This window comes from Sinocyclocheilus anshuiensis, unplaced genomic scaffold, assembly GCF_001515605.1.
Source record: "Sinocyclocheilus anshuiensis isolate Anshui unplaced genomic scaffold, SAMN03320099.WGS_v1.1 scaffold199, whole genome shotgun sequence".
NCBI classification, from domain to species: domain Eukaryota; kingdom Metazoa; phylum Chordata; class Actinopteri; order Cypriniformes; family Cyprinidae; genus Sinocyclocheilus; species Sinocyclocheilus anshuiensis.
Genome location: NW_015552582.1, coordinates 1,886,733 through 1,909,059, shown reverse-complemented (window position 1 = coordinate 1,909,059; position 22,327 = coordinate 1,886,733). Strand labels below are relative to the sequence as shown.

The following is a 22,327-nucleotide window of genomic DNA, read 5'->3' as shown; positions in this document are numbered from 1 at the left end:
AATCGGAAAGCTTGCAATTATTAATTATGAATAACTGTAATGTATTTAGTTTAATAATTTTCTAATGCTGCATTTCATTACACAAGCAAAATGTGTGTATTGTACTCCTGCCCTGGTGGTCTTTAGAAATCATAAAGAACAGAATTAAACTGTTGTACTATGTAAAAGTAGGAAAATAGGTTAATTGCTTTAAAAAATTTAATGGCATTAGATATATTTAATTAACTCATGAGTTAACCGTAATATATACTGTACCAGTGGAGTGGCTCCTTGCCCTAGGAAAAATGATGGGAGCGTAATTACGTAGTATAGTCATGCCTGGTGGTTAGACCATATATCTGTTGATTAACCTCTCCTTCTATGTTTCGCTCTCTCAGGAAGCGGAGCGACAGAGGCAGATGGAATGGGAGAAGAGTAAACGAGTGGAGCTTCAGACACAGAGAGAAAAAGAGCAGAGCGACATACAGAGACTTAAGGACAGGAAGAGGCGTCTCGAGATGGAGCTGGAGGCAGTGGTCAGATTGCAATTTCTTCTTTCTATTTTTTTTCTCCTTCCGTATACCTGTTCTGTTCCCCATCCAGTCTCATACTGTACATGCTGTTTTCTGTGGGATTGATAGTTTTAGTATATTACAACTTAAAAACATTTCAGTCTTTTCATCTCCTAGGGTAACAAGCATAAGCAGATCTCCGATAGGCTGCGGGATGCCAAGAGTAAGAGGCACATCCAGAGGGCCGAGCTGGACCTGATCAATCATAAGAGAGATAGTCGTATTACAGATATCAACTCCCTACAGTTACAGTTTGAGGTAGGTTTTGTTTTTGTTGCATGAATAGCATTGCATTAATTATTTTTTCTACTTTCTTTTCATTTTATCATTGTTGTACACTGCTGTGCAAAAGTTTGGGATCAATCAAATTTTTTCAAGAAATGAATTTTTATTCAGCAAAGATGCATTACATTTATAAAAAAATGACAGTGAAGACATTTATAATGTTACAAAAAAATTATATTTCAAATAGCTGCTGTTCTTTTGAACTTTCTATTTATCAATGAATCCTGAAAAAGATTCAAAGAGAACATGGTGTCCACAAAAATATTAAGCAGCACAACTGTTTTCAACAATAACGTTTTTTTCAGCACCAAATCAGCATATTAGAATGATTTTTGAAGGATTATGTGAGACTGAAGACTGGAGTAATGACTGCTGAAAATTCAGCTTTTTCATCATAGGAATAAATTACATTTTGAAATATATTCAAATTGCAATTGTAAATTTCTCAATATTACTATTTTTACTGTATTTTTTTTAACAAATACTGTAAATGCAGCCTTGGTGAGCATAAGAGACTTCTTTCAAAAAGATGAATTTTTTTTTTGAATTAGTAGTCTATATGAATGTGTTTTTGCAGGAAATTCAGAGGCAGTTGAGTCGTCTTGGTCCTGAGAAGCAGCGTCTGACAGAGAGAATTCTACATCTTTCCCAAAACAACTCAAGTGAGCACTCACATAGACCTGAAGCAATCAGTGAATAAATGGATGGATGACTGATTTCATTTGTGTCCATTTCATCCCTCCTGAATTCAAGGCCTGGGAGTATTGACGTTTTTTATGTCCTTCTTTCTCTCATTCTTCTTCCCCTTTCAGGTCCTTTGATAAATGATGTGAAACAGAGTGTGTGCGAGAAAGATCTGAGCTGTCGGAAGCTGAAGGAGCAGCTGGATGTTTTGGAGAAAGAGACCACTGCGAAACTCTCACAAATGGAGCAGTACAACAGAGAAATCAAGGTCAGCGGCTTCTCTTACATTCCCAGTGTAAATCTCAACAACATTTTAAGTGCCGTGTTTTGATTAAAGCTAATGTGGACTTTGGGTGGGGGCTTGCTCTCTTCAAATTTATTTTAAACCTTAATGTCCCTGTGAGGGACTCACTTGTTCTCCATGTTCCTGTGATTAAAACCTACAGCTCAACTCCCAGCCCTGAAGGCAGAGGATTGAGCACTTCATACACACTAACATTCACACAGTTCACACTACTAAAGAAAACTCAACACACAAACACTATCACTAACACACTTACTGCACCGGCTGGTCGGATCAGAAACCCGAGCATTATACATGTAGTACTCAGCTATTGTTCAGTATACGTCTGATGTTTTCTGCTCCAAGCCTTTCTTTTTTCTTTCTTTGAGCCCACTTTTATCGTTTTCTTCCCCCCCACTGTATTTCTCCTCTTTCTTCTCTTCCTCTTTTCCCCCGACTGACATTATAGTTTGTAGAAATGGATGACTGTGTGCTTCAAGGACTTCTCTCTTTGCTGAGCTGCTTAACCAATCTCTTCCTTCTAATAAAGGTTGACCTCTCTTTATCTTTCTTTTACTCTCACTCATCTCAAATCTGCCTGTCTTTCATTAATTTCACCTTTCGCCCTAGTTATTCTCCATGAAAGAAGTCTCACTTTACCCATATTATACTGAAATGAGCTTCAATGTCTGACCTCATAACATCTTAGTGTCTCTCTGTGCCATTTCATCAATTCATAATGATGCCATTAAGTACACTAAAGGTTTCTACTCACTGCCCAAAAACTAACTAAAAAAAGTATTGAGATTTTTGTTTTTAATGTTTGAAACATTTCTTTTTCTATAACTAGTTTATGTGTAAGCAGCAGTAAACTTAGAGCCAGGGTCTAAAAAGTTAAACAATCCTTAAGAATTTGATGCTGGAAGTGAAAATCTGTGACCCGTGTTATTTTATTTTTTATTTTTTGCTTGAAAACAGTTAATTGGCCTATAGAACTGGGCTATCTAAAATATTTATTATCAGAATAATATTTATTTCTCTCTCTCTCTATATAAGATTTGGGTCAGTAAGATTTTGATATGAATACTTTTATTCAGCAAGGGTGCATTAAATTGATCAAAAGTGACAGTAAAGACAAAAAAATCTGTTTCAAATAAATGCTGTTCTTTTAAACTTTCCATTGATCAAAGAATCCTGATAAAAATGTACCACAGTTTTCACAAAAATGTTAAGCAGCACAACTGTTTTCAACATTGATAATGATAAAATATGTTTCTTGAGCACCAAATCAGCATATTAGAATTATTTCTGAGGGATTATGTAACACTGACGACTGATAAAAAATGTATCTTTGCCATTACAGGAATACATGACATTTTTAAATGTATTAAAATACAAAACATTTATTTTAAATTGTAACAATATTTCATAATATTGCTGTTTTACTGCATTTCTGGTTAAATATTTATATATTTATGAAATAACATTAATGGAACAGATCATTTATAGGAGCTCAGTATTTTTCAGTAGTAGTAATTTATGTTAGTTTCGGCAGTCAGTAAAGCTGAGCATAATGCAATACCATATGTATTTGAACCTGCACCATATTATTCTAAGTGTTTTTATAAACATGATGTGTATGTTGAAGAATTGTGTGGGTAACACTGCAGGAGTTGAGACAGAGGCAGAGCCAGCAGCAGGACGTCCTAGAGCAGCTCAGGAGGGTGAGATCTGAGAAACTCAAAGAGCTACAGAGACACAGGAAAGAAGAGGAGGAGAGGAAGAGGAAGAAAGAGGAGGAAGAGAGGAAGAGGAAGAAAGAGGAGGAAGAGAGGAAGAGGACGAAAGAGGAGGAGGAGAGGAAGAGGAAGAAAGAGGAGGAAGAGAGGAAGAGGAAGAAAGAGGAGGAAGAGAGGAAGAGGACGAAAGAGGAGGAGGAGAGGAAGAGGAAGAAAGAGGAGGAAGAGAGGAAGAGGAAGAAAGAGGAGGAGGAAGAGAGGAAGGGGAAGAAAGAGGAGGAGGCTGCCAGGTAAAATTTTGATTTCACACACACAGATATACACATTTATCAAGCCATCTACAGAGTTCCCACATAAATGAAAAATATGGAAATATTAAGGTGTTATATAATTGAGACATATAGGCTTTAAAAAATCATGTCAATTTCTGTCAATATTTTATAGTTTTGTAAAATATATTATAGTTTTTATAGTTATGTTCAATTTAGGTTCAGGTTTATAAAAAAAATATTTTTAGTTAATTTATCAATCATGTTTCTCTGTACCGTTTTCTTCCGTATCATATTTCTATTCTCAGCAAATATTCCCCCTAAAATGGCTAGATTAAACACCCACTCAACATTTTGCTCATGTGTACATTAGACAGGCGAAGCTGGAGCAGGAGGAAGTGGAGCGTCAGAGGAAGCTTGCCCAGGAGCGAGAAGCCAAACTCAGGGAAGAACAGCGGCGGCAAGCCGAAGCCCAACTTCAGGAAGCCCAGGAGCAGGCACGAGAGAAAGAGGAGAAGAGGAGGGCTGAGGAGAGAGAGAGGGGGGAGAAGGAAAGGGAAGAGAGAGAAAGGAATGAACTGGCTGTACACACTCAGCCCTCCATGACATACAATAGCACAGAGAACAAAAGTGAGTGTGTGTGTGTGTGTGTGTGAGTGGGTGAGGTGCTTTAAAAATGGCTTGTATTCATCCACTTGGCAATGAATATGATGTTTTCATTATATTCATTGTAATGGGTGTCGTTGCTCTCATGGCTTCATGATTCACTTTAATTACCTCCCATTAATTATCCGAGTTAATATAACAGACTCCACTAGAATGTGAGTGTTTTGAGAGAAGGAAGGTAATAGGCTGCTAAACATTTTCATACAGTGTATGTGTATTTATATTTTAATTTCACATAATACTCTAAACTCATACTGTGTTCTGTCTCTTAATTCTTATTTAAATTATGCCTTATTATGTTTATTATAATGTTACTTTATGGTAATTTACCCAAAATAGAAAATCTTGTCATCATTTTCTCACCCTAATGTCAACTTCCTTTCTTCCATGAAACACAAAAAGAAAACATTTGAATTACCGGTCACTCTTTTCCATAAAACTTGTGCGCTCGTCTTCTGAATTCAATTTTGTTTGCGAAACAGACTCAGATGTAAGTAATTAAATTAGAACTGTTGATGGCTGCAATCATATTCATTATTTATTGATTTAATATGGACTTCTCAGTGAACTTGAGAACTGAAACAGTCTGATATGTGATTGAATCATTCAGACCAGTTTTGTAAACTGGTTCAAGTGAATAAATTTACTGTAACTCACAATGGAATATTACATATATGGAATAATTGGAATATTACGGTGTTTATTAAAAATGTATCAAGAAATTAATTAATTTGAAAAGATTTGATTCAATTGAATGATTTATTCATGTTTGGAAGTTTAAACGAATTGAACAATAATTCCATTCTTTACTTGCTACTAATGATGTAGAAATATATACATTTTGTAGACAAAACAAAATAGTCTGTTACACTCAGAAAGTGCAGAGAGCAGTACAATTACTGCGATAGTCGATATAAAATGATGTTTGCTGATGTGGGCTTTCTGTTATGAAAATGTTTTTATATATTGAAATATGCATTTGTAAATGTGCTGCCTTTGCTGAATGGTAGTGAGATGGTTGTGATATGGTTCTAAGGTTTCTTTTTTTGCAGGCTTGCAGCCAGTGGTGACTACTGAAGATACATGTCCTGCCCTCACCACCTACAGAGCTCTCTATCCCTTCACAGCACGCAACTCTGAAGAGCTCACACTGGAGGCAGACTGTCTGATTGAGGTACTGTACATAAGTAAACACATTCACTCATGCAGTTTGTAATTTTCAAGTACACATATAATTTGGCTTCCTGTGGATCCACAGGTAGATGAATCAACAGTTAGGGAGACCGGCTGGCTGTATGGGAGCTACCGTGGTAACAGGGGCTGGTTTCCAGAGAGTTATGCTGAGAGATGTTGTAAAGACAGTCAGACTGAACTGACCGCAGCCGTTACACAATCCGAAGCGCCCTCTACCAACTACCCTGGGTATGGCACTAAAACGACTCTATTATTAACTAGGCTGTGCGATATAGCATAACAGGGCAAAACTGTTCAACCTGTTAGTGATATAAATTATATTTAAAAGGGTGTTTTTTTTAATCAGAGAAAGCATCCTTTTCAACCTTTCATTCGTTGTAGCCCAGCAGATTCAAAATTATTATTATTATTATTAAAATTACACACAGAAACAAGTTAAAATAACCAAGGAATGTTTTTTCCACACTAAAGGAAATAAATAAGGAAAAAATAATATGGAATAATTTTCAGTTATATGCCCAAATATAATAATAAATAGCAATATATTTTTACTAAAACCGTTTCACTATTCCCTAAAAATGTCTCATAGAGACATCCATAAAAATGAGTAATGAGCCGATTAATCATATAAGTAGTTTAAAGTAATTTACTGAAATGAATGAAATTATGAATGATATATTATATACACACATACTGTTTTAATGAGCTTCACATTTGTAAGCTGCCAAAATGTGGCGTTCCAGTATGTGTCAGAAATACAGGAAGAAACGTCAGATGCAGTCGTTTAGTCTGCCACCACTCTTCTATTCTTACTCAGTGAGTGTGAAAGACCTCCGTCAGAGATTCAGCAACGTTCGGTAGGTGTGACATCTTCGACCGCTATTGCGATGGTGGGAAATTATTTTAACAGATTAACTTAAAGGGAGAGTTCACCCAAAAATGAAAATTCTGTCATCATTTACTCACCCTCATGTCGTTCCAAACCTGTATGAGTTGCTTTCTTATGTTGAACACAAAAGAAGATATTTTGAAGATTGCTGGTAATCAAACAGTTGGTGGTTGCCATTGACTTATTGACTTACAATACTATGGAAGTCAATGGCAACCACCAACTGTTTGATTACCAGCAATCTTCAAAATATCTTCTTTTGTGTTCAACATAAGAAAGCAACTCATACAGGTTTGGAACGACATGAGGGTGAGTAAATGATGACAGAATTTTCATTTTTGGGTGAACTATCCCTTTAAACTTAAATTTGTTTTAGGGTTGTGTTATCAGTTAAAAAATTACACACATATTTTAAAAGATTAATGTGTTTATTTTAGATGAATGAATAATAAATGATTTAAAATCCTTCTTTTCCCAGAATTCCTCGAGTGGACATTGAAGGACCAACTCCAACACACACACCAGTGTCTTCAAACACACAGCACTCGCAGGTTGGCACGTGTGAATATACACACACCATCTATCTCAGCATTGTTTTTTTGATCATTGAAAGGAATATTACTCTAATCATTGTCATTGCACATCATTTATGTATGTGTTTTTTATTGTGCTGTAGGCTGTAGCTCTGTGTGAGTGGAGCGCTAAGACTGATAGTCACCTGGGCTTCTCTAAAGATGATATCATCACGGTTCTGGAGAAGCAGGAGAACTGGTGGTATGGAGAACTCAACGAGAGCTGGGGCTGGTTCCCTTGCTCATATGTCTCCATGGTTACCACCAATAACACACAGAATGAGTAAGAAATGGGATACCTCTCACTTAACCTCACAAACATGCTTAATAAAATAAGTATTAAAGTATAATTAAAGACAACTGATTATTTTATGTATTTTTTATGTATTTAACGCATTTTTATATCATTATAATATAGGTCAGACTTTTATTACTCCAGACAGCTTAAAGTATTAGTACCATATAAAGGTGAAATAAAAATAAAAATATTAGTTTATTATTTATTATATAGAAGTATTAAAAAATACATTATCATTATTTTAAGATGTGCTTTTATTTGAGATACAGCAGGGATGATTGTAACATTTAATTAAACTATGTTTCAGTATTTTATAAATATTTCTCTAAATATAAATTTAGATGGTAGTATTACTATATTCTTCTTTCAGCAAAAGCTAGAAACCTAAACCTTTCATGTTGTTTATGTCTCTTCTAGGCCGTTATATTCTACAGTGGATGAGATTGAACTTTCAGATTCTGGTCTGTTTGAGGGTGAGGAGTCTGTTTATGTTTTCATAGAACCATCTGTAGTCATCCAGGCGAGATATTATGACATTAAATTGACTCATCATTTCAGAGGTTTTTCTCATGGTTTTTTATTTGATTTGATCTTATTAGAGTATGTGGCTCTGTACACATATGAGAGTCCGGAATCAGGTGACCTGACATTCTGTGCAGAGGATGTTGTCCTGGTAACAGAGCGGGAAGGAGAATGGTGGAGAGGGTGCATCGGTGACCAGTCTGGCCTCTTTCCTTCCAACTATGTTAAACCCAAAGAGCCTGATGTATGCATATTCAGATAATTGTATATTATTATGTATTTATAGCTGCCTTATGAATATTAATTATTTATTCACTTACTGACCTAATACTGACATTTTATTTAATACTTTAAATTATTATTTATTTTTTTATTCATTTGAAACTTTAATGATAATGTTAATGCTAGATAATGTTCTAAAAGTTAATGTTCTTTTGCAGAGAAATGTCAGAGACATTTAAGTTGGTATGCATTTTGATAATGACGTGCTCACTGTGTTATCATTTTAGACTGCCAATCCTGGAGTTCCCGGTAAAAAGCCAGGTGAGATTTGAGAGCAGAGTACCATCACATAGAAGTAAAAATCAAGGCGGATTGTTTCACATTTTAGACATTATTAATTTGCCATCTTTATTGGTGTTCAGAGATTGCTCAGGTGAGTACGGCCAATGCTGCCACAACACCAGAACAATTGAGTCTGACACCTGGTCAGCTGATCGTGGTGCTGCATAAGAACTCAAACAGCTGGTGGCTGGGTGAACTACAGGTTAGTACTCTATATCACATAACCAGACTTTACCTAACCACAGGACAGCATTTGCATATTGTGCATATAAATACATATTAAAATGTTTACATAGATACATAAACATTAAGTGACAATTTTAATAGCTTAGTATAAAAACAATAGAAATCAGTGGAAAGTCACCAGCTTTTAAAAAACAAATAACGTGTGTGTTTGTAGGCACGGGGTAAAAAGCGTAAAAAGGGCTGGTTCCACTCCTCTAATGCCAGATTACTGGAGGCCAACAGCGGCAAAATAACTCCTGCATCTCAACCATGTGAGACACTCTTTCATTCACACTCTTTTGTATGTGGTTGCGTGTATGTTGTTTTCCCTCATCTGTTCCATTCTGCTCTATCCATCCATTCTCCATTTTTTCCCCTTCCCCCTGTAGTGTGTCAGGTTATTGCAATGTATGACTACAAAGCAGCCAATAAGGATGAAATGAGCTTCCAAAAAGGTCAGCTGATCACCGTATTCAACAAGGACAACCCTGACTGGTGGAAAGGAGAGGTCGCTGGGGTCGTAGGGCTGTTTCCAACTAATTATGTGAAGATGACCACAGAATGTGATCCCAGCCAGCAATGTAAGTACTATGAGAGTTACTTTATCAGTTCCTGTTTCCACATCAAAGTTCAGAGTTGTTCGTTTATAAGGCAAGGGTGGGGAAAATATAAATCAAAATAGATTGAATTAATTGGGTTTGAAATAACCTTTTAAAAAAGAGTAAATAAGATGTTGATGAACAAACACATTTACACAGCTGTGGTTTTAACTTTTTATGATGGACAGAAAAGGACAGACTTTTTGGCCATGGCCTTTCTTTCTTTCTTTCTTTCTTTAAACTATTTCTAATATATATTCTCTACCCATCCCTTCATTATTCATTCTCTCCTCTGCCCTTATCTCCTCCCTTCCACCCTTTTTCCACGTCAATCGCCTCATCTGTTTTATTGTAGGATGGTAGCTCTGGCTCCTCCTTCCTGTTCCTCCACTCTTTTCTGGACCAATCAGAACACTGCTCTGGTCCAGAAAGCAGCCTCAAGACTCAAGACTGACTAGATTTTTTGGATTTAACCCCTCCCCTTCAACTATTTCTGTTTAGACTTTGCTTAAATCGCAAATGAACGCATCAATTGACGTCCACTGGCTTTAGGACATATTTTTCTTACTGTAATCAGTAAATGTTTAATGGGGAAAAGTTATCACTTGCTTTTTTTCTCTGTTCATTTTATGAAGTGACATTAATTAAAGGGGCTTCTTAAATATTTTGTCAGTATTGTCAGTATATATGTCAACTCTAAACTTCCTGTCCAGTCCCAAAAAACAAACAAACAAGCAAACAAATAAATGAAAAAAAAAAATGACTTGGCTCATTAAAATGGCTCATTATAACCTGAAAAACCTGTTGTAATTATAACCTGAATAAAATGACTATTCATTGACTATTCAGTAAATTGACTAAATTTATCTATTCAGTGTTCAGTAACTTGATCTGCCCAGTCCTGGTGAAGTAAGACAGAACAACTAATAAATTGTGAATTTTTTTTTTTAATTGTAGTCTTTTTTATTTTCATTTTAATTTAGATTTTTTTGAACGCCAACAGCAAATGCGCCAGAGAACTATTTCTTGCATCAGTAGCTTAAGATGGTATTTGGTAGCAACTAAAACAGCTTGTTAAACTTTAAAATGAAAAACTTGGCTAAGAAAAACAAAATATTGGCACAAGAACCTTAACTAACATTATAGATGGACCACAGGGTAAAACAATTGAGTAATCAAACATATATGGCCCCTTTAAAGTAAACTACCCTTTAATCAGCACTGTTCATCAGCACAATCATATAGTTGTATATCACAGGATTGTTAGTCTGTGTGTTTAATTGTAGTCAAAGGAACTGATGACCAGCAACACGTGTTGCCCTCACACTTGACCAGCTATGCAGCCAGCTAACAGTCGTGACTTTAGATATTTTAGAGAGTTAATTCTGAATGTCATAACTTTGCTCTGGATGCATTTTTGTATGGAAAGTATTCACAATTATATGACGCAGAATTTCACAAATAAAGTTTTTAATTGTGAGATGCTGTTGTGATGTGATCACTGATGAGTGCATGTGCATGTGTGGCATGTGGCATGTGTGTGTAGGGTGTGCTGATCTGCTCAGTTTAGAGTCTATGTGCACTGAAGAGAGGAAGAGGCAAGGCTACATCCATGAGCTCATTCAGACAGAGGAGTCCTATCTGGAGGACCTGGAACTGGCACTGGAGGTGAACCAACAGCCACTTCAACAATATTCATGATAAATCTGCATTTGGAAAGTAATGCTATTTGTTTGGACTCTAAGTTACATAAATATCTTAATTTGGTTCCGGTGTGTGTGTGTGGAAATTCAGGTTTTCTATAAACCAATGGCAGAGTCAGGGCGGCTGACGGAGGCTGAGATGAGCATGATCTTTGTGAACTGGCGGGAACTGATCATGTGCAGCACCAAACTCCTAAAGTGAGTCAATGCTGACTGCATCCTGTCTGGGCAATTGCAAGTGGTGTCTGGTGGACATTCAGTGTTTGGTTTAAATTTTTTTAGTCCAATATTAATTCATGTTCCAGTTCTATTTGAAGTTTGCATTAGTGGGTTAAAGGCTTCTGGAAAACCATTTATTTTACCCCATACACTTGGGACTATCAACTAGCAACCAGTGGATGCAAATGAAAGAATTAAAATAGAGAACTGTTATATATGAGTAGATTTGTTCAAGGTAATATAAGGTAACTGAATGGCTCTTAAAATATGAGAAGTAATTTTAACTATTATTAATATTAAATGTGAGTGATGGAATTAAAAACTTTTTTTAATTCTTCAATATTTTAATGGTTTATATATGGTTTATTATTAATGGCAGTCATTTATTTTATTCCTTGTTTTTTTTTTTTTAACTAGTTGATACAATATTTATTTCTTTTCATATACATTTTCTTTTAATGAAAACAAAGTCTCACTAAGTTTATACATTTTAAAAATTGTGTTGCTAGCATACATATAACATATATGCATATACCAGATGATATCCTGTGTGTTTTTCAGAGCTCTGCGTGTCTGTAAGAAGATGGCTGGAGAGCGGATGCCGGTGCAGGTGGTGGGTGATATCCTGTCCTCAGAGCTCTCTCACATGCAGGCCTATATTCGCTTCTGCAGCTGCCAGCTCAATGCTGCGGCTCTGCTGCAACAGAAAACAGACAAATCACCTGACTTCAAACTCTTCCTGAAGGTAAATGGAGTTCCTTACTTTCTAATAAAAACTGCACAATATTTTGCATTCTACTGCTTTCAGACAGGTATCGCATTAGCACTGGTCTGTATTATTCAGTTACAGCGCACAAACCTTTTTTCACAATAAACAAATTTGGTTTAGTGTTGGGTTGCTGCTGCTTGATCAGTGTCCTGAAGCAAAACTAGTTGTTTAGAACATTTTACACAGTAGTCCACAAGATGGTGCAGTCGCTTACTACTCTCTCTTGGAATATTATGGATGAATTAACTGTCGAGAGAAAAGACATTAATTAGATTCTCTTCCTTCTGTGTTTATCTTCTTCGTAGAAAATTGCCAGTAATTACCGCTGTAAAGGAATGCCACTGTCCAGCTTCCTCCTGAAACCAATGCAGAGAATCACACGCTACCCACTGCTGATCAAGAACGTACGAGAAGCTTCTCCTACAGTCCTCAACTATGGAACATTTAACAAAAGAATGATAGGAGAATTAATATCTGTTATTGAAAATTAGAGGAAATAGGAAGGAAATTAAAAATTAAAGAATAAAAAAATAAAATTATGAAAGAACAAAAAAAATATATAAGGAAATATATTCAAGCATCTTGAAGACGTTGCCACAGTTCTGCTGGATTCAGTCTGTCTCAGTTTCTTCATGTAATATGACTCCATACTGACTCCATGATAGTGAGATCAGATCTCTGTGTGGAGCATACTGGCTGTTGTCAGACTTGTGCATACAAAAATCTCACTGGATTATTACAAATAATGGCAAAAAGAATATCTGGAATGGAAATACTAAAACACACTACAGCAAAAGATATAAATAACTGCCTTAAAACCATTTTTTTGGGTGACAATACTAATGTGCTTTTGCACAGTACTGTACCACAACATACAACACTAATACAGTGTTATTGCATTTTTGTTATAATTATTATTATTAACGTTCGATAGAATGGAAAAATTACTAAGAATATGAATAAAACATTTTAAAATAAAATAAATAATCAGCCATATTATTTATGATGTTTACTCAAGTAAATCATTTGTTTGTTGTTTCTGAAATCTGATGGTTGTAGATTCTGGAGAATACCCCTCCATCTCATGCAGATCACGCAAACCTGCAGGCGGCACTGGAGCAGGCCGAGGAGTTGTGCTCACAGGTGAACGAGGGCGTGAGGGAGAAAGAAAACTCTGATCGGCTGGAATGGATCCAGAACCATGTGCTGTGTGATGGAGTCATTGAGGTGAGATCACTGAAGGAGAGCTGCTGCTGACCTTTTGGTGCTACGTAATGACCTCTAAGTGTAAAACAACAGCTTTTATTATGTGTTATGGTATTTATGAAAATGTTTTTTTTTGTAATATTCTCATTTTAGCACCTCGTTTTTAACTCTCTGACGAATTGCCTGGGCCCTCGTAAACTGCTGCACAGCGGCAAACTACATAAGACCAAGAGCAGCAAGGAGCTTTGGGCCTTCCTGTTTAACGACTTCCTGCTCCTCACCTACACCTCAAAACAGTTCTCATCTGGGCCTGACAAACTCTTCAATCCAAACTCAAATGCACAGTACAAGATGTATAAAACGGTAAAGCAGCATGACTGGTTATACCGGTGTCCATCAAGAGCTTGTATGTAGCTGGATTACATTGTTTTGTGTTAAACACTTTGTAAAATGTCCCTCTCTTAACAATGTCTCTCTTATTTTAGCCAGTGTTTCTGAATGAGGTCTTGGTCAAAATGCCCTCTGACCCTTCCAGTGATGATCCAGTTTTTCACATCTCACACATTGACCGTGTTTACACTCTCAAGGCTGACACCATTAATGAGAGGTACACATACTATACACACATTCAAACTAAAACGCTCAGATACAGGCCTAAAGTTGCAATCACACACACACATGATCCACTGAACTTTAAATGAGGCTATTAAAGGCTATCCAACGTTCGGTATAGAGTATAAAGCAAAAATTTATTACAGTGAGTGTCTGTTGTACAACAGTATTGATCACTTTCTTGATAAATTAGGACTACATGGGTGCAGAAGATCAAAGTGGCATCTGACCACTTCATAGAGACTGAGAAGCTGAAAAGAGAGAAGGCATACCAAGGTATTGAGTGAGGAGTATTAAGAGTCAGAGTCAATGTGATTGAATGCAGCTTTACTGATGAAAGCCTGTGTATGTTGTTTAGCTCGCTCGCAGAAGAACAGTGGAATCGGGCGACTGTTAGTAACGGTCCTGGAGGCAACAGAGTTGAAGCCCTGCAAACCAAATGGTTAGAAGAAACATACACAATCTGTCTGGGCTCTATTCACACAAACATCCCAGAGTCACTTCATTAATCACTGACCTCAGGGTTATTATAGTTTTTTTTATGTAAAAAAAAAAAGTTTGTAATTTTAATTCAGTTTAATTTTCACTATTATTTTTGCGTTTTCTAGTTTCAGTTATGGAGTTTTATTTTTATTATTTTAACTGGCATTAATTTAAAATGTTTTAATGGTGCTACATTTCAAAGCACAATTTTAATATCTAGTGTCCTTTTCATCATCAATGCATATGTATTGTAAAGGTTTCAAGTTTTAGAATATACCATATAGCAAAAACTAAAATTAAAATATCTATATTTTTTTTTTTAAGTTTTGGAGTCAATTGTATTGCAGTTTGTTCCAACTGATTGAGATTTATATCAAACTGAATATTTTCATTATTATTTTATGCATAAACCTCACTATTTCTCAGAAATAAGATGTATATTTCCTATTTTTAAATTTTGCTTAAATTATTACTATTATCTTATAATATACTGTGTATCAAAAATGAATGTATTTTAGTTTTTTTTTTTCAGTTTGTTCCAATTGAATAAGAATCATATCAAAATGAGTATTTCCATTGTTATTTTAAGTATAAACTAACACTAAATTTCTCTGAAAATAAGCCCTAATATCTTACCTTTATACATGTTGGCATATACATTTAATCCAGAGTGACTTAAATTGCATTAAAGGTATATATTTGCTCATTTCCTCCATTCTTTGAGAATCAAACCCATGACATTGGCATTGCTGACTATTTGCTAGCTAGCTATTTATATACGCCATTGTTTTTGCTCTTGTATTAAATACATCTAATATTAAGGATGTTTAGATATTAATACTGGAGAACAAGACAAAAATACTGAGTAGGAAATGATGTGTGTGTTTACAGGAAAAAGTAACCCATACTGTGAGCTAACCATGGGCGCACAGTGCTACACATCCCGCCATCAGCCCGACACACTCAATCCCAAATGGAACTTCAACTGCCACTTTTTCATCAAAGACCTGTATCAGGACGTCCTCTGCCTCACCATCTTTGAGAGGGACCAGTTCTCTCCCGACGGTGGGATTCTACATGGCACCACACACACAAAATATACATACACAAAAACATATGTATTTTTTAACAGGATTGTGCTTTCAATACAGATTTTCTAGGTCGTACTGAAGTTCCTGTAGCAACAATAAAGAAGGATCAAGAAGGTAAAGGTCCGTTGGTATGGCGTCTGCTGCTTCATGAAGTTCCAACTGGAGAGGTCAAAGTGCGGCTTGACCTGCAGCTCTATGATCAAACACCTCACCTGTGAACTCCACATCTGATTCATTAGCACTACAAAATTAACCAGATCTTTTAAAGGGGTCATAGGATGCCCATTTTCCACAAGTTGATATGAAAAAACACCTTTTTACCCTGTCAAAAACAGCTCTTTTCAGATCAAGCCATTTTTGTAGCATTTTCCTTTAAATGTTAATGAGCTCTGCTGACCCCGCCCCTCTCTTCCGAGCTGCTCTCAGAGAGACTGTTTGCTTTAGCCGCATTCATCGTGAAACTTCCTAATTAGCACATTATTAGGAAAGGCGATTTGCAAAGATTCATTACAAAACATTATACTACTTCTGTAGATGAGGCTGGATCATGAATGATTCGTGCGAACATAGACGCATTTATGTAGATCGGGGGCGCATTCCCTTCAGAAACAATGTAATTCACTACTAGTTCAGCGGCTCAGATGTCGGGAGTAAACGACGACTGCTATGTTCATTATTACATCTAACAACAGACCACCTCAATCGCTTGTTAGGAGTCATTCTTTTCTACATCTGCTCCAGCGGTGAAGCAATGGCGGACTGATGACAGCTCACTCAGGGCGGGTCTAAGGTAAGACACCAGTCCAGTCTGTGCTGAAACGCTACTGTCAATCAAACTATCGTGGGAGAGGCCTGTCTGTATGACGTCATACAGACAGGCATCTCAGATCGGCTCGATTTGAGAAAGGGGAAAACATTTAACGAGATTAAAAAAAAATCCACTGGGTGGATTTTTATCATTATAGGATGGTTGTGTACACACACTGCCAACACACATTTCAGTTCAAACAACTTGTAAAAGTGCATGTAGCATCCTATGACCCCTTTAACAGAAGTTTATTAGTGTTCATTTTTAAAAGTATAGGAATGACCCTGTACACTTTTGAAAAAAGGTGAACCGCTTAACAGATGTTTACATGCAGTAAAATAGAGGCTGGTAGTCTCATATTTACTCTCACACATGCTTGAAGTTGTATAATGGGGAATATTGGGTAATAACATAATGATTTGGTTGGGATAGGAACTGGTTTGAAATTTTTACATTTTTAAAGTGCATTAGTAATCTAAACATAATTCTATGTTTCGGCTGTTTCCTTCAAACAAAATTCCTTTGATTTGGTTTTCTGGCCTGTTAAATGTGCCTTACTGTTCCTTTCATTCTTTAAAAGCCAAAGATTGCTACAATAGAGTTGAGACTCTGAAATACACTGCTCAGCATTATCAGTCACTGGCAGCCTTTACCTGATTTTATTTGACTTTACTGCCTTTAATCTGAACACATTATGTACTGTAGCTTCCTATGTATAAATAAATGAATGAGATGTCACACAAATTGCTGAAATTCAGTAATTTGTAGATTCCACTAAGTCAATCATACATGAGCATCCTGAACCTGTTCCTGGAGCCTCAGCGCATGTTTAAAGGGTTAGTTCACCCCAAAATGAAAATTCTGTCATTAATTAATCACCCTCATGTTGTTCCAACCCCGTAAGACCTTCGTTCATCTTCGGAACACAAATTAAGATATTTTTGATTAAATGTGAGAGCTTTCTGACCCTGCATAGACAGCAACACAACTGTAATGTTCCCAGTCCAGAAACGTAGTAAGGACATCGGCAAAGCTACGAGAATACTTTTTGAGCGCAAAGAAAATAAAAATAACAATTTATTTAACAATTCTTCTCCCCCGAATTATGTCTTCCGCCATTTTGGAGAGTACCCAAGAACGTAATCAACGTAATCAGCGTTGTTTATGTTCGGAGGACAAAGCGTGCGCTTGAACGTAATCTGCGTAATCAGCGTTGTTTATGCTTGGGGGAAAGCCCCCAGCGACTGCCGAGGAATCTGCAGCGCCCCCAGAGGTGGCCGAAGAGGCTGCAGCGCACCCAGAGGTGGCCGAAGAGGTTGCAGCGCCCTCAGAGGTGGCCGAGGAGACTGCAGCACCTCGGTCTCGTAGACGGAGGGGTAGGAGGAAGAATGGGTCCGCCTCACTACCCCTAGAGGCGGCTGAAGAGGCTGTAGCGCCCCTAGAGGCGGCCGACGAGGCTGCAGCACCCCCCAGCGGTGCCTGATGAGGTTGCAGTGCCCGCAGTGGTGGTAGAAGAGGCTGCTGCGCCCCCAGAGGTGGCCGACGAAATTGATTGAGTCCTCGCTCCATCCTTCATCCCCAACCCTGACAGAGAGCTCTCACATTTCATCAAAAATACCTTAATTTGTGTTCCGAAGATAAACGAAGGTCTTACGGGTTTGGAACGACATGAGGGTGAGTAATTAATGAAAGAATTTTAATTTTTGGGTGAACTATCCCTTTAATCGCTTTATTGTTAAATACTGAAACACTTTTAAAAACACTGTAATATATTTAATTATATAAAGACCATATGATATATAATGTTATCTGAAATTGTGTAACGGAACACAAATTATGCTTTAAATTCCTAATTGTACAAATTTAGGGAAGATTTATAAATGCTTTAAGAATGTATAATATGGCTTACGGTTTTCCATTGATGATTTTAATAACAGCATTTGGCTTTATGAACAGACTGGATATGGATGTTGCACATTTGAATTGTTGATGATGGATGTTGAAAGTTTGTGTGGTGTTTGTTCTTTATTTCGTTATTTGTTTAATGCATAATTGTATAAACATCTATAGGAATAGATTATAGGTTTGAGTACAAATCATATACTGTACACCAAAGACAAAAATAAAAACAGAATGTTTACGATTCTTATCATAAAATAACTTTTTTCTATTTTTTTGTTTGTTTTGATATTTTCTCTTTAAATTTATTTTCATTTTAATTCATATAATAAAAAAACAAAACAAAACAAATAGGCAAAAAAGTGGGACCCAAAACGATTCTGCAGAGTGAACTATTCTTAATTGTTAATTTATTTTCAGATAAGTATGGCTCTAACTGCATTTGTTTGTCAAAATCTGATCACCTTACAGTTTCTGGATATTAATATGTATTGTTCAATAAGCACTAGACACATGACATACTGTATAGGGGTGTAACGGTTCAAATTACTCTGATTACTCCCAGTTCGCGGTTTGTATCACGCTTTTAGAGTCACGTTTTGGTATGTTAGAGAAAAAAGGACTACAGTAGTCAACATTTGAAGTGGATCAAAAAAGTTAATCAAAGTTGTCCTAAGACAAGAACACATTTTGGTTTTTGGTTTTAGGACAACTTTGATGAAAGGTTTTGATCCACTTCAAATGTTGACTACTGTATACGGTCAAATAAAAATAAAGAAAACAAGAACAAATAATCTAACTACAAGCAACAGCACAAATAAATACAATAGACAAATATACAAATAAAATAAACGGTGCTTTTCAGGTTTTTTAGGTAGGTCTAACATTTTTAGGTACAGAAATTGAATAAAATAATCGAATGTAAAATAACATTGCATATTTGACTGTATAAATTAAAGATTAATTCTTAATAAAGTTACAAAAGCTATTAAATCAAGAGCAGTGAGTGTCTTTTGTTGTTTGATTAACATTAAAAACTTTAAAACAATGCACGGATCCAGTACACTGATCTGTACGTTCAGCGACTCTGTCTGCCAGGAAACTCACCAAGACATGTTAACATATTTTTTTGTGAATTTGTCCATTTAAGCACTAGTCTTGAAAGAGAGTTAAATTTTGCGCGCTCTCTGAGATGCGGGTTTGGTGCTTCGGATAAGGGCGCACAAATCTTCTCACAGCGCGCAGTAACTGTATTGTCCATGTGTTTTTTTTTTTCATCGCTGTTGTTATAATGTATTGGGAAGCCAGAATGCGTATCCATCGACTGAAACATACATTAGCCGAACTCTGTCTGTTTTGCGTGTTGTTATTTCTAACATATTACAGATACGTTGCCAGATTTAAGTTGAACCGCGGTGCAAGTGCGTGCCGAACCGTGGGTGGAGAACGGTACGGTTCGATTTTTTTTTTTTAGCGAGAACCGTTACACCCCTACTGTATACCTCATTATTTATTGCACTTTAATTGTATAACAAGCACCATTCTCAGTAATGGAAGAACCGTGTGTCCATACAAACCGATGTCAATAAGGCCCTAATGAATGTTTTCATCAACAACCCTTACGAAAATTAACCATGGTTTTACTACAGTAGAAGTGTAGTAACCATGTTTTTTGGCGTATTGATTACCATTTGTATAACCACAGTTTTACTACAAATACCATGGTTAAACTATGGTTAGTGTAGCAAAACCATGATTAATTTGTGGTAACCATAACGTACTCTGTTATTAACGTAACCTCAATTCCCTGAGATATGGGAACGAGTGCGTCGCTAAGACGCTATGGGGGAAATTCCTTTTTCTCCAATAACTGAAGCCCTTTTCAATAACACAGTGTAACTACATGGCCATTGATTCGAGCAGTGAATTAAAAACGAACCAATAGATCGGCAGCAGGGCTGCACGAGCCTATGGCAATGAAGCCCGCTAAAATGGATGGGGTCATCCAACTATATAAGTGGGCATTTCGCCATAGGATCCTCAGGTTACTTCGACTGAAGCGACGACACTGAGTAGTGCAGCTACATAGCACGGCTAGTTACACAGTACTCATTCCCGTATCTCAGGGAACCGAGGTTACGTTAGTAACCGAGTACGTTCCCTATTGATACTTTACTCGTACTGCATAGCTAAGACGCTATGGGGAACCAGTACAATCCCGCCATGCTATGCTAGAGGAACGACCAATATTAACTCGCCGTAAGCACCCAAAGGGGCTCAGAGGGTCCAAGTATTCAGCAGGGCAAACTCTGCAGGAGGCAAGAGGGCCAAACTCATCTAGGTCAACCCGGCCTTGAGTAATCGTTCCAGGGAAGACTCCACATAGCCTCAGCACTCAGGGAGGGCCAAGAGCGTACAGGAATAAGGCAAAGCCTAAGAACTGGTTCTGCCCTTGGCAGGTGTATGCCCACTATGCAAAAAGGACCCGGGCTTGTAAGGCCGGGACGTCCAGATTATAGAACCTGGCAAAGGTGGACGGCAAGGCCCAGCTGGCCGCTGCACAGATTTCTGCGATGGACACACCACTAGACCAAGCACAGAACAAGGCTATGCCTCTAGTGGAGTGGGCCCTTACTCCTATGGGGCATTGCTTTGTCTCTGCTTCATGACCGGAAGCCCCTTGGCGCAGCCACCGAAGCCAACAAAGAGTTGTTCTGACTGCCTAAACGGGGCGGAACGCTCAATGTAAATTCTCAGAGCCCTGACATGACAGAGAAAGTTCAACTCTTGGTCATCCTCCGAGGGAGGAAGTGCCGATAGAGTTATTACCTGTGCTCTAAATGGGGTGGAGAGCACTTTAGATATATACCCATGCCTTGGCTTCAGGACAAACTTGGAGTCGCTGGGCCTGAACTCAAGGCAGGCAGGGCTCACAGAGAGCGCCTGCAAGTCTCCTACTCGGTTGACCGATGCTAAGGCTAGCAACAGGGCAGTCTTCAGCGACAGGGGCCGGAGGTAGGTTGATTGTAGCGGCTTGAAGGGGGGACTCCTGAAAGCCCTCAACTGTGGGCAGATCCCATGAAGGGATAGTAAGGGGGCGAGGCGAATTCAGCCTCCTAGACCCTTTCAGAAAGCGAAAAACTAAGTTGTTCCTGCCCACCGACTGGCTGGTTATAGGAATGTGAGAAGCTGCTATAGCTGCTACGTAGACCTTGAGTGTGGAAGGGGAACTTCCATTTTCCAACAACTCTTGGAGGAAGGAGAATATCACTGATATGTCGCAGGAGATTGGGTCTCTGCCACGGTTGGTACACCAGGTGGAGAAGACCGACCATTTAAAGGCGTAGAGCCGTCTCGTAGATGGGGCTCTAGCCTGTGAAATAGTGTTTAAGACACTCTCGGGAAGGTCTGTAGGCTCCCATCGAGAGGCCAAAGGTGCAGAGCCCACAGCTCGGACTGGGGGTGCAAGATTGTTTTGTTCGCCTGAGAGAGGAGGTCCCATCTCAGGGGAATGGGCCATAGGGCAGCTGTGAGAAGCTGCGACAGCTCCGAGAGCCAGAGCTGGTTCTTCCAGAGCGGGGCTACTAGGAGAACTTTGTGTTTGTGTTCCCTGATTCGCCTGATTACCTGTGGGATCAGCTAGGAAGAAGAGACGCCTCGAAGTAAGCTCGCCCTGGCGATTTATGTAGGACACCACCGTCATGCTGTCCGAGACTAGAACATGGTGTCCTTTCAGATCTGGCAGGAAGGTACAAAGGGCTCGACACACTGCCAGGGTCACTCCTCAACCACCACCAATGTGTGTGTGTGTGTGTGTGTGGGGGGGGGGTCACTCCTCAACCACCACCAGTGTGCAGCATCCACCTGGATGATATGCGTCACAATTTAGCCTAAGACGAGGAGTGAGGAGACCAGGAATGCACGATAATCTTCTTTTATATATACTGGTATTGGTATCGGGCCCGATACTGGTCTCCTGTACTCGTACTCGTTAAAATGCCCTGATACCAAACGCCGATACCACACAGCATGTGATAAGCGCCATATTCAAACAAAGAAACACCAACAACAGAACAACAGACAGCAGAAAGGAGTTAAGGATGTCTACTACGAAGTATATGTATGCAATGAATATAATGTTAAACATTCAGTATTAACGCCTGTATAGCTGATGTGCGCGAGCTGATAAACAAAGCA

General features: G+C 38.0%; 1 protein-coding gene across 1 annotated transcript in view; it reads left to right on the top strand.

Moving 5' to 3' along the window:
* Positions 1-15,709, top strand: part of LOC107665294 (intersectin-2-like) — a 41,788-nt gene extending 26,079 nt beyond the window's left edge. Inside the window, exons 12-38 of the mRNA XM_016456123.1 lie at positions 378-515; positions 669-809; positions 1,414-1,498; positions 1,649-1,788; positions 3,474-3,637; positions 4,194-4,441; positions 5,530-5,651; positions 5,736-5,899; positions 7,039-7,111; positions 7,237-7,415; positions 7,848-7,903; positions 8,030-8,196; positions 8,462-8,495; positions 8,597-8,718; positions 8,917-9,013; positions 9,131-9,322; positions 10,887-11,008; positions 11,135-11,241; positions 11,824-12,007; positions 12,337-12,435; positions 13,091-13,258; positions 13,391-13,600; positions 13,723-13,844; positions 14,043-14,125; positions 14,208-14,291; positions 15,224-15,397; positions 15,484-15,709. Of these exons, the coding sequence (XP_016311609.1) occupies positions 378-515; positions 669-809; positions 1,414-1,498; positions 1,649-1,788; positions 3,474-3,637; positions 4,194-4,441; positions 5,530-5,651; positions 5,736-5,899; positions 7,039-7,111; positions 7,237-7,415; positions 7,848-7,903; positions 8,030-8,196; positions 8,462-8,495; positions 8,597-8,718; positions 8,917-9,013; positions 9,131-9,322; positions 10,887-11,008; positions 11,135-11,241; positions 11,824-12,007; positions 12,337-12,435; positions 13,091-13,258; positions 13,391-13,600; positions 13,723-13,844; positions 14,043-14,125; positions 14,208-14,291; positions 15,224-15,397; positions 15,484-15,641 (3,633 nt within the window). The 3' untranslated portion in view covers positions 15,642-15,709. The remainder of the gene's footprint in view (positions 1-377; positions 516-668; positions 810-1,413; positions 1,499-1,648; positions 1,789-3,473; positions 3,638-4,193; positions 4,442-5,529; positions 5,652-5,735; positions 5,900-7,038; positions 7,112-7,236; positions 7,416-7,847; positions 7,904-8,029; positions 8,197-8,461; positions 8,496-8,596; positions 8,719-8,916; positions 9,014-9,130; positions 9,323-10,886; positions 11,009-11,134; positions 11,242-11,823; positions 12,008-12,336; positions 12,436-13,090; positions 13,259-13,390; positions 13,601-13,722; positions 13,845-14,042; positions 14,126-14,207; positions 14,292-15,223; positions 15,398-15,483) is intronic.
* The last annotated feature ends 6,618 nt before the right edge of the window (positions 15,710-22,327 follow it).